A 12,724-nucleotide genomic window follows, 5' to 3' on the forward strand; every position below is an offset into this window, starting at 1 on the left:
AGTAATCTGATTATTTCTGTAGAGTTGCATCTATCTGGCTTTACAGAGGCTTCCCTGTTCTTTTCCACAAGCAAAAGAATGTATGTGAACACCATGTATGCAATTAGGCATAAAGCCTTTCCCATGACATGTTTTAACAACATTTTGTATGCTTTGGATTGTATCCATTGGCACAAATCAAGAAAAGAGGCACCTAAGTGACTTTAAAGTCAATAGAATTTGAGTCCACAATAATTTTTTCACATTCCATTCATTCCATTCATTTCAAGCACATGTAGATGTATCTACCTTTCTACCTGTATCTGCCTTGGTGGAGCAGTGGGCTAATGCCTCCTTAAGTAACACCAGCTGCCTGCAATTAGTGCAGGTTCGCATCCCACCAGGCTCGAGGTTGACTCAGCCTTCCATCCTTCCGAGGTAGGTAAAATGAGGACCCAGATTGTTGGGGGCAATAAGCTGACTTTGTAATAATGCTGCTTGGTGGGGCATATAAGCAGGCATATACATAGAATGAAGGCTATTGCTAAGCACATTGATTTGTGCTTTAAATTGTAAGCCGCCCTGAGTCTTCGGAGAAGGGCGGGATATAAATGGGATTAAAAAAAATTGTCTTTCCATTTGTTTGGGAAACGATTGCGACATTTGCTAGCACAATAAAGTTGTTGGCAAAATAAAATCTAGTTGACTTTATATTTCACAGTCAATTCATAGAGCAGACACTACTATTCCATATATTAACTTTGATGGAAACATTAATGAGAAAGCATTGACTACACAGCAAGGCCCATTACTAATTAAGCAGCCTTCAGATAGATACTAATTCCACATAAAGCTACTTAAATTTGAAATTAACTGTTCTGTGTTAATATCTGCTCTGTATAATTCATCTATTCAGGCAAAATTAAGATTTCTTTGCCCACACTAAGTGATTGGATTCCAAAATACATGATGGTAGTTTGCAGAAGGGAGGGAGATTTCCCATTATTTCTGTCTTTCCTGGCTGTCTTAAAATAACAACAACAACCCTACTAGAAGTTGGACTGACTCCTGATCAGTTAATATTGGGACTATTTTAACACAATCTATAGTATAAAGACCAAATGTTTAAGAAAGAATCTGTAAGCCAGTTGTATCATAAGTCAAATAACTTTGGGCCAGGCATCCTTGTGTTGAAATGTACAGAGCTAAGGACAAGGCTAAATATATAAAGTCTTGATAATATTTCAAGTTGCCGCACTACACTGCCTGGAGTTAGCTCCTTAGAAGTGTGTGTTATGGGAGGAGGGGAGCATGAAGGAAAGGGAAGGGAAAGGAAAAGAAATTCCCCATATACAATTTACTAATGGAGCTGTTATTTTTTTCCCCAGGCAGACGTTTGTTCTCAGTACATCCTTTTCTACATTAATCTTCTTTTTTGGGAGAGGGGATACTGTATTTGCTGTGGTTTTTTATTTAACATTTAAATATGGACACTCTTATTAGGAGATAGGATTTGCTGTTATGTTTTTGGTGGGTTTTTTTTCTTTTGGAGCTTTAAGATGTATAGACTTCAACTCCCAGAATTCTCCAGTCAGCTAGCCAACCCCACATTGCCTTTGGCTGATCTAGAAAGCCAAACATAGTTAGGACTTAAATGAGGACATCTGGAAGTCCAGGGCTGCAGGCTAGAATACAACTGTCTTACTAGGACAGGGGTAGGCAACCTCGGCTCTTTTATGATTCATGGACTTCAACTCCCAGAATTCCTGAGTCAGCTGTGCTGACTCAGGAATTCTGGGAGTTGAAGTCCATGAGTCATAAAAGAGCCGAGGTTGCCTACCCCTGTACTAGGACAAAGTGACAAACCACTTCTCTTTCATGCCAGAAAAGTGTGTGGAATTGTCACCCACAAACTACAATTCAGATAACCATAATGGATTTTACTCAGCAGAAATTAAATCCTCTGAATTTATTGGTTCTCCCTCCAAAACAATCCATGGAGCTGCTGTAAAAATGCACACAAACATGCAAGCCTATTTACCTGTACCTCAAATGTAGGTTTCGATCCACAAAATTTTTAGTTCCACAGAATAGTCTTTTTTAACCTCAAAAACTTTTGAGAGGAGTGGGCTTCACACTCCCAGAATTCCCCAGCCAAGTGTGCTGTCTGGGGAATTCTGAGAGTTGCAAGTCCCACACACCCTAAAGTTGTTCAAGTTGAGAAACATTATCCTAGAAAAATCCAGTTATTTTCAAGGTGCCGCAAAAATGCTGGTTTTATTCCCGCAGGCTGAGAGAGTTGGCTCTTGGAGGATTTTTGTTGTTCCCCTATGGCAGGGGTAGGCAACCTCGGCTCTTTTATGACTCATGGACTTCAACTCCCAGAATTCCTGAGTCAGCTATGCTCCTATGGGATACTCCTTTTTTTTAAATGGCCCAGTGTTCTCATCTCTGCAATTTCTGCAAAAAAACAAAACAAAAAAGGAACTACATTCTTCTGTCATACCTCTGTTAGAAGAAAGCACAGAAGATAAAATAAAAACACATGCATTTTCAAATTACTTCAGACCTTTGCAACTGAATGCTTTGGATTAGAACATAGACTTCTGTTCTAAGGGGGGAAAGGTTCTGATTATTTGCCATAACTCATGTAGACTTTTGCCCCTGAGCACAGTGCCTGCTTTCTTAAGTGTTACACTTTCTTTGTACTTCCCCCTCACACACACACACACACACACTTTGCTATGTGGTGGATCATCCAATCATAGTCTTCCATGCAAATATACTATAGCCTCTCAGATAAAAAAAGGCACAATTAAACCTAAGTACTCAGTCAGGGCAAATACCGGTATCAGCAAACTTTTCTAAAGCCTGCTTTTCACCTGTGTTGCAGGAAACGCTCAAACCATGTCAACTGCAAAGACTTTGCCTGCACCCCTCAGTGACCTGAAGATTAAACATACTAAGGTTAGTTCTGTTTATTTTGTTTAACTATTTAAATCATGATCCCCAAGTTGTGAATGTCCTTGTTCTTGCTGCCATTGTTTTTTTCTGCTTCAGATCTAAAGTGAGTTGTGGATTTATCCCTTTATATATTTAGCCTTGTCCTTAGCTCTGCGCATTTCAACACATTTATTCCTGTGTTCTCCTCTGTCATCCATTGGCCTGTTGGTAGAGCTCTTGAATCATTCTCTAGCTCCAGAAGGTATTGCGGAGAAGTGAAACAAGGTTGAAACTGCATTTATATGAACTACAACGTTTGATGTTAAATACAGGTGCAAAACTACATGTAAATTCTTGGAATTGTGTCCTGCTGAACTTAACTTCTGCATATTTACATCCAATAAATCTCACTGGGTCTCACTAGAACTTTAAATGGGGGTTGTGAAAGGTTGGAGGGAATAAACATAGCTGTAAGTGCAGTGGTAAAAATTCAGTAAGGTGTTTTTTTTTACAATAAACGGTGTAGAAATTATATCCATGATCCCACAGCTGTCCATTAAGCTGAGGGTTAAGAGAGAGATTTGGAAAAAATAATTTTCATCAAAATCAATGATCAAGAATATAGATATAGCTGGACAATAAGTGCATCGAAGCTGAAAGCAGCCTCTGTCCACAGAATTACAAAACCATGGCATTCAAATAAGTAATCAATTATCCTTCACCCAGTTAAAACTGGAAAACTTAGAGGTAGGTAGATTTGTACTCTAGTGCTACATGAAGTGGAAAACAATTCACTCTTCTCAGATAAGCTCAGATTCAGAATGTTACTTCAAGTGGAGCTAATTGGGCCTGAAAACATGAAGTTTGGCTAAGTCCACTGCAGTCAAGCTGAAGAAGCTTATCTATGACACTTGGCAACATGATCCACAAACCGGTTGAGCTATGAAGTCTGAATTTAAGCCAGGGGAGTAATTCAGTGGCATCCCTCTGGATGTGAGATAGATTTATAATATTGCATAAGGATTTTACTTATGCTGCATACACCAGAACGTATTATGTAGTTGTTTCATTCCAGTAGAAGAATATTAATGCTCAGAAACTTTTTCCCCAAAGAGTGTGACAACTATGGTGTATTCCAATTTGTAGTACAGGTTTATGATAACCTTTTGCACTCGTCCTATCTATATTGTCAGTGGCAATGTAAATTGCAATGTGCTTCCCAGTCTGCTGCTTAATAATACTGAATGCATAAAATACAGATGGACTTGGATGAAGGTGAATGGGTTTCTGTTATAGTGTGGTGCAATCTTTTCTATATCCAGTCAGAAGAAAGGACTTTCAACATTCACAGGACTTAAGAGTGAAGTAGGTTTTGAAAAACAATGTGATCTCAGTGTCCTAGGAAAAGGAAGAAATTCTTGAGGAAATTAATGCTGCTTCAGATTCTTCATATGTCTTTGAAGACAAGCTTGCATATCCAGTCAAGCATCTTGCTATAAACAAGTCTGCCTTGCAAGCAAAAGTATCTAGTAAATTCTTTCTCTGTTCATGCAGAAATAGGTAAGAGGAAACATGATATATTATTTTGATCAACTTTTCAACCAGTTCTCTCCCCCCCCCCCCCCCCGTTTTTCTTGCACAAGACCACTTGCTGCAAAATACCTCTGAACTTTAGCCGGTAGCTGGCAGACCTTTAGGTGAGTCTGGAGGGGTGGGGAAAAATAGTGAAAGACAGCTTTCTTATCCAGAAGGATGGCTCTACAGAAATCCAGATTTCAAGGGCTAAAAGCAATTCAGAGAATTTCTGGCAGGTGCACTCTCTGACGTACATTTTGCTCTTCCAAGTTCAGATTCTTGCACGGGCTCATCATGAGGCTTATTATTTGTCTCTTTGTATTTTTATTGAGCATGGGTATGTAAGCATCTTGGAAGGAAACCAATGCTCCCATCTAGACACGTCAGGATTTCCAGTACTGCATGCATGTGCACATGCTTGTAAATGAGGCTTGATTATTTAACTTCATCTGGAGAAAAGGTTATGTGACAATTTTACTGCATATTAAGCTAGAAAGCAAGGTGTAGACAACTCTGCATTTGATACATTCCTGACTATCTCAAGTCAGGAATGTATATTTAAGCCAAAGTTAAGCACTCTAAAATCCAAGTGATTTTAGTGGTAGAAAATTAAATCCAGACTTAACACTCCCACAAAAACTTTAACTTTGGCTGGAATGTGTCTCAATTATATAATCGTTCACAAAGCCAAGAAAGCCAGTTTAAGAATCAAATCATGACACGTTGAAGCAACTGGGGAAAAAAGGGAACTGACCTATTTGTTCATTAATATGAAATTATGGCAGCCTCTCTACCTTAAAGCCAGTCCTAGCTCATCTTAGTTATTTTAGTTTGTGAAAAGTTTGTTAATGTATTTGGTAATATTTAACAAGGTTTTTCCTTGACCAAATGATGTGCATAACGTGGCAGGAAAATACTTGAATCCTACAATTGATCAAATAGAAGGGGATGATTTTATTTTTTGAATATAAGAACATTCTGAAGTCTACTCTGATGATTGATCTCCATAGGATTTCTTAGAGTATGCTAATGTTATTTCACTTTTTTTAGTGCAAGGAATTTTAAAGTAATTATTTGACCTGATACAATTTGACAGCTATAAAAAGATAATATATGATGGACCCAAGACTTCAGCTGTACTCTTATTTTATTTGCACTGGCACTGATAAGGCAAAAACATCTCTCAAAAGGTCAGTCTGCATATTGTTATAGTTATGTAGCATTTGATATCAACTACTGAGCTCAGTGGGTTGGGACGCTGAGCTTGTCGATCAGAAAGTTGGCAGTTTGGCAGGTCGAATCCCGAGTGCCACGTAGCAGAGTGAGCGCCTGTTACTCATCCCAGCTTCTGCCAACCTAGCAGTTCAAAAGCACATAAAAATGCAAGTAGAAAAATAGGGACCACTACGGTGGGAAGGTAATAGCGTTCTGTGCACCTTTGGCGTCTAGTCATGCTGGCCACATGACCACGGAGACGTCCTCGGACAAGCGCTGGCTCTTCAGCTTTGAAATGGAGATGAGCACCGGCCACTAGAGTTGGAAACGACTAGCACACATGTGCAGGGGAAACTTTACCTTTACTGTCCAGATGTGCTGGATCATAATTTCCATCGTCACTTAGAACAACCATGAACTGGATGGAGAGCATAGGGGTTGCAATCTATATACCTATATGATAGTAGAGTCTGAAAACAATCACTTTCCTCAAGAATGTTATTTTATAGCTGAAAAACTAATGCACACACAGAAGCAATGTTACTGAATCTGTTTACATGTTTACCCAAAAGTAAATCTTAAGAGCAATTGTTCCAAGGATCACAGTCTAAAACTGTGCCAGAAACTTGTTTTTGAAATAATTTAATTTAATTTATTAATATTTCTATACCGCCCTTCTCCCGAAGGACTCAGGGCGGTGTACAGGGCAAGAATAAAACACAGAGTTACAAAAATTAAAAGATAATTAAATACATGCCCATAAAAACAGTTGGTACATTAATAAAAACCCCAATAAAATGATAATAAAAAACCCCACCAATCCCCCCTCAGGCCAGGCCGGCTTGTACGAACAGGTATGTTTTCAGATCGCGGCGAAAGGAGCGAAGATCGGGTGCCGTCCGGAGCTCAACCGGTAACTGGTTCCATAGCTCCGGGGCGCCCACAGAGAAAGATCTCCCCCTGGGGGCCACCAATCTACATTCTCTGACCGGTGGCACCCTGAGGAGTCCCTCTCTGTGGGAACGCACAGGGCGGAGGGAAGTTGACGCCGGCAGCAGGTGTTCCCTAAGGTACTCCGGACCCCTGCCATGTAGGGCTTTAAACACCATTACTAGTACCTTGAATCTCACCCAGAAGACAACTGGCAACCAATGCAGCTCACGGAGCAGAGGTGTAACATGGGAGTATCGGGAAACTCCCAACACAACTCTCGCGGCTGCATTCTGTGCCAAGTGGTGTTCAGCCACTTTATCTAGTCCAGGGGTAGGCCAACCTACCTAGCTGGCTCAGGAATTCTGGGTATTGAAGTCCACAAGTCATAAAAGAGCCAAGGTTGCCTACCCCTGATCTAGTCTTTCTCTCTGAGATCAGTTTCAGTTTTTGTGGCCTGAGTATAGGTGCAAAACGGCTGAACAGATGTGCGGAACTGCAAATCATTTTTACACTTTATCTCTTCCCTTTTTCAGTTGAACTGAAGTACTGATTGGCCACTTGCAGGAGGTGAATCTTTAATACACAAGCGATAGGCACCTGATGCTTTCATGAAGAGAAAATGACTCTTCTGCAAGAAACCCACACTACACCTTCACATTTTTAACAACTAGCAGATGGACACTAACAACTCAATCTAATATAAATTGTCTTAGATGTAGTATTGATGAAATCAGTAGAATTTAATTTAAATCCCCATCAATTATTTCCACTGATTTCACCAGCGCATGTAATTAATAAAAATTATTTTTGTCCTGCATTCCTTCCATGCCTCAAATTTATACCAAAGATCAATCAAAAACCTCAAGAACATTGGGCCTTTTTATGCACAAATGTGCAAGGTGCTCAAAAGAGCTGATAAGACATCTCTCCCCTAGTAAATATTTTACTCGTTGTGGCTTGAACTTTAGCAATGATTATTTTTTTTTAATTCCATTTATATCCCGCCCTTCTCCGAAGACTCAGGGCGGCTTACAAGCTTAGCAGTAGCCTTCATTCTATGTATATGCCTGCTTATTAGGGCTTTCACACACACCCCAAGCGGCATTATTACAAAGTCAGCTTAATTGCCCCCAACAATCTGGGTCCTCATTTTACCTACCTCGGAAGGATGGAAGGCTGAGTCAACCTTGAGCCTGGTGGGATGCGAACCTGCACTAATTGCAGGCAGCTGGTGTTACTTAAGGAGGCATTAGCCCACTGCTCCATACATCCTATGAAAACCTTTTTGAATTTTCAGTTTAAGAAATGCCTCCAATCTTACATAACTTTACTTTGTATTCAGGTTTCAGAGCTTCTGCAAATGCATTCATAGCTTCACACGGCACACTGCACAATCTGTAACTATGCACAGAAAGGGAAAAAATGCACTTCTTTGTCACCCTTTGTGAAGCTAAATTGAAAGTAACAAAAACACATTAATTAGATAAGCATGAAATGCACAACACAAATAGAAGTATTAGCTGTTTTATTAGCTGTTCAAAAGTGTCAAAGATGCATGGGCTTTAGCTTAATATTATCCAATCTTTTTTCTTAGGTAATAAACAATAGCAATCCTGTCACTTTCCTTTCTACTCAGTTTTCATGTTATCTTCTTTACATACATTTGTGTTATATTCTAATAGAGTATGGCAATGCAAGTTATGCATTTGTATACTTATTGAAGCAAAATGCATCTCAGCTATATAGTGGCTGTGTACTTTGCTGTATCACCTAACCCCTATAATGGTATGTGACAATGACCTTGGGAGGCAAGGCAACGAAACTAGCCAAGGGAATGATCAGATAAAAGTTAGATGAGACCACAGCAGGAATTTGAGCAAAGCAAGAGGCTCGGAAAACACCCTCCCTACTTTGGGGGCTATAAAAGGGACAATGGTAGAATTGTACTTTACGACTTGCAAGATTCTCTTAATGTAGCTTTACAATAAAGTAGAATTAGTTCATCTGGCTGTGCTTCCTCTCTGGCCTACCTAGTAATGCCAGGCAAGAAACATTAACCATAAGTACTAACACTTTCTTTGTTGTAAGGTTGTGATACAGGAACTTTCACATCTGAAAATATCTTACCCCTGCCTTACTTTTCCCAAAACTCGAGAGGGTTTCTCCACTCCAAACCTTCATCAAAACTCAAGAGTTCATTTATGGGACTATTGTCTAGGCTGTGGCTCTTCCTCCTGTCTTCCGACATTATTCCCACATATTATTGTAGGGCAAGAGCAGAAGATGTGGATAGGCTTGATGAATAAGAATGGGAATGGGAATAGAATAGAATAGAATAGAATAGAATAGAATAGAATAGAATAGAATAGAATAGAATAGAATAGAATAGAATAGAATAGAATAGAATAGAATAGAATAGAATAGAATAGAATAGAATAGAATAGAATAGTTATTTTATTTATTAATTTAATTTCTATACCGCCCTTCTCCCGAAGGACTCAGGGCGGTGTACAGGGCAATAAAATGCAATAAAAATACAGAATAGAATAGAATAGAATAGAATAGAATAGAATAGAATAGAATAGAATAGAATAGAATAGAATAGAATAGAATAGAATAGAATAGAATAGAATAGAATAGAATAGAATAGAATAGAATAGAATAGAATAGAATAGAATGACTTTGGAGGTCTTCTAGTCCAACCCCCTGTTCAGGTAGGAAACCCTACCATTTCAGAGAAGAGTCATACATGACTGGATGGATAACGTTATCATCATCATCATCATCACATTACTTGACCTCTTTATGGGAAGTCAGCTTTAGGATAAAAAGGGTCATTGAGAATGTGAGTTCACGCATACGGATATCCCTATGCTTTGAATGATGAAGTCATCCATTACAGACAAACTGGGAAAGAAAAGTAATATTATACGATTATTTGCTTATTAATGAAATTATCAGCAAATTAATCACAGTTAAAATATGTTTGATCCATTTGAAGATATTTAATATTGATATATGATTAAAACTTGTGGTCCCTTTGGCTTTTTGAAGGGTGGTTCCAGCACTGCTTTGCAAAAGTCAGCTGCCACCAATAGCCCAAAAAGGAATCTCTATGTCCCTGCAAACAGAAACCTTATACTAAGCAGTTTTTCAAAGCGAAATGTCTACTAGAATTTCTTTCTGTGACATCACATCAGCTTAACCAATGGGAGCCAGAAGACCTGTGGTGTACTGTACGTAACTGTGGCCTCAAGAAAGGAACAGGTAAACCATCAAAGAGGATAAAATGCCTTGGTATAAGTCATATTGAATATTTTTAAAACCACCCATCTGGAATAAAAACTTTTATATAGCTAAATAGTTTAGCCTAAAGTTCTTCTTAAATATTTTTCCCCAAATCCAACGTCAATGACTCACACACTACATAAAAGAATATCCACGTTTCATGAAGCTGCAGAAAGAAACCAAAACCACAATTAGCAAAATAAACACTGTAGAGGACACCTCATTGTATAAGGGCCAGTTCAGACAGGTGTAGCACAGCTGTTGATATTCTTGCTACCTTATTTGTTCTGTCTCCCACCTTTCAAAAGAAGAGATGTGCACTTGCCTTTCCAGAAGTGAATGAAGTGAGGATATTCAGACCAGTCAAGGTCTCTGGCTGTGACTGAGAAGCTATAAAAGCTAAGGAAGTTTCTTTCTGGAAATAGCCCTAATCAGGAAAACTAGATGAAACAGAGCATCTATGGAGATTCTCATTCTTCCAGATCATGGTTGTCCCAAAAGTGCTTTTATTTTAAAGGCAATCGGACTTTCTGATTTTTCTTTAAGACATTTCACTTCTCATTCAAGAAGAAGCTTCTTGGATGAGCAACAAAACATCTTAAAGAATCTGGAACAATTTCACAAAAAGCACACTTTTGTTGGCTTAGTATGGAGACAAGCAGCCTGGATACCTCCAGACTTTGGGGCACACAGTTTCCAACAATCCAAGAGGCATTCATCAGAAATGATATAAATATTCGAAATACTCAAGGAGAGGGGATATCAGGTTGCCAACTTCAGTGTCATTTCAGAAAAGTTGGGTTGAAAATGTAGATAAGCTGAGCAGAACCTTATCTATATGAAAAGAAATACTCAAGGAGAGGGGATATCAGGTTGCCAACTTCAGTGTCATTTCAGAAAAGTTGGGTTGAAAATGTAGATAAGCTGAGCAGAACCTTATCTATATGAAAAGAAGTATCAGGGAATGAAAATTGAAGGGAATAGTAATTTTCTCACATGTTAAAGAAGGGCATGAAAGTTCCCTGGTAATTGCCTTATAAATTGATCTTTCATGAAGATTTGTAATTTACTTTCAGGACAAGATATTCAGGTCATGGGGTTTAAATGTATGTATTTTCCCACCAAGTAAATTCATTTATATTAGAGTAGCAGATAGTAACACAGGGTGTTTCGTGAGTTCCAGCTTGGAGATTCTAAAGCTAGCGTGGTTACTACAGGAAATTCCTGTTTATTTATTTATTTATTTATTTGATTTGTATACTGCCCTTCTCCCTTATGTGGTTGATATATTTACCAAATCTCTATTTAGTGTTTGAAGTAGAACAGTTGGAAGATTACAGTTGTCTTATTATCTTTCCCATTGATCAGTGCCAATTCTGTTCTTTGAACTTGGTGTAATAAAACAATAGGTAAGATGGAAATAAACGTCAGGCAAGTCCAATCAAACATGACTTACTATATGAAATACTTTATAATGATGGAAAAGAAAATTACTTGGGTTTTATCCAATTGCTGAGAAATCTGTGATTTGTTTACAAATCATTTTATGCATGATTTTATCTTTAACTTAGTCTAATAAGTCTCACATGGTTTGCACTTCTGTTTTGATTGTTGGAAAAAATAATCAGTTGTAGGATCATCTCCTTTCTGCATAACGTTTCTCTTTTTTTTATTAAAAAGTTTTAACATACAATTTTTCCCTTAAAAAATCCCCCCTCCCCCCCTTCTCCCTCCCCCCCTTCCTCTCCCCCCTCCCCCCCTCCCCCCCCGACTTCCCAGAGCTAAGTACAAGGTATATATAAAAAAAACAATCATGAACAACCATATACTAACAACCATAAACTCTAAAATCTATCACTCTCTAGCTTATATAGGATAAAACAAACCTTAGTAATATTAAATATACATAAATATATATAAAAAAAACCCAATATAGAAAAAAAAAATAAAGAAAGAAGAAAGAAGACTTATTCAAATATAAAACTTCTTAACCCTATACTTATTCTGAATAAACTCAAGCCATTTTCTCCCTTCCATAATATAGCGTTCCTGCGAGTAATCTTTCAAATAGGCCGAAATCTTCACCATTTCGACCAAGTCGGAAACCTTTAAAATCCACTCTTCTATGGTCGGCAGTTCCTCTTTCCAGTACTATCCTATCAAAAGTCTTGCTGCCGTAATTAAATTCAACATCAACTTAGTATATTCCATCAAATTTTTATCCAAAAAGCCTTAACCTTTTTGCAGGTCTACCATATATGAAAATATGAAAATATATTACGTCTTTATCACCGCACCTCCAACATTTAGGCTAATAATTCAGATACATGCTTAGCTTTTTAAAGTCTAAATACCATCTATAAAACATTTTGTAAAAATTCTCTCTTAGATTTCAAACTTATATAAATTTTACATTCCTCATCCAAATCTTTTCCCACCTCCCACTACTTGGCTGTAAGTACGTTGTGAAAGTTCCATAGACTTCTGCTGATCTTGTTCTTTTATCTTTTTTGATCGTTTTAAAGCAGCACGTGTCACCCTCTGTTCTCTGGGATCATCCAAAAGTGTTATAACTTGATCTCCTGCAGCACCATTCTCCTCTATCTGTCCATCTTCAGCCTCTTGATATTCTCCTTCTCCAGATCCCTTTGCAGCTTCCAGAAGTGTTAATGGGGTTGCTTTTAAAACATTATTGTAAAAATCACGCGCTTGCATCACAGTAACCAAACGGTACCTTTTACCTTCATACATCACCATCAACCCAGCTGGAATCTCCCATCTGAACCTTATA

General features: G+C 38.2%; 1 protein-coding gene across 2 annotated transcripts in view; it reads left to right on the forward strand.

The window, feature by feature from the left end:
* Positions 1–322: 322 nt before the first annotated feature.
* The window catches only part of ALDH1A1 (aldehyde dehydrogenase 1 family member A1), a 52,569-nt gene continuing 40,167 nt past the window's right edge, over positions 323–12,724 (forward strand). Inside the window, exons 1-2 of one of the 2 annotated variants that reach the window (XM_081320303.1) lie at positions 323–417; positions 2,873–2,946. In XM_081320303.1, the coding sequence (XP_081176429.1) occupies positions 2,887–2,946 (60 nt within the window). In that variant the 5' untranslated portion in view covers positions 323–417; positions 2,873–2,886. Of the gene's footprint in view, positions 418–2,780; positions 2,947–12,724 lie in introns of those variants that run through there. The other variant, XM_081320302.1, reaches the window with a different exon arrangement.

This window comes from Vipera berus, assembly GCF_964194415.1.
Source record: "Vipera berus genome assembly, chromosome: 2".
Classification (NCBI taxonomy): Eukaryota; Metazoa; Chordata; class Lepidosauria; order Squamata; family Viperidae; genus Vipera; species Vipera berus.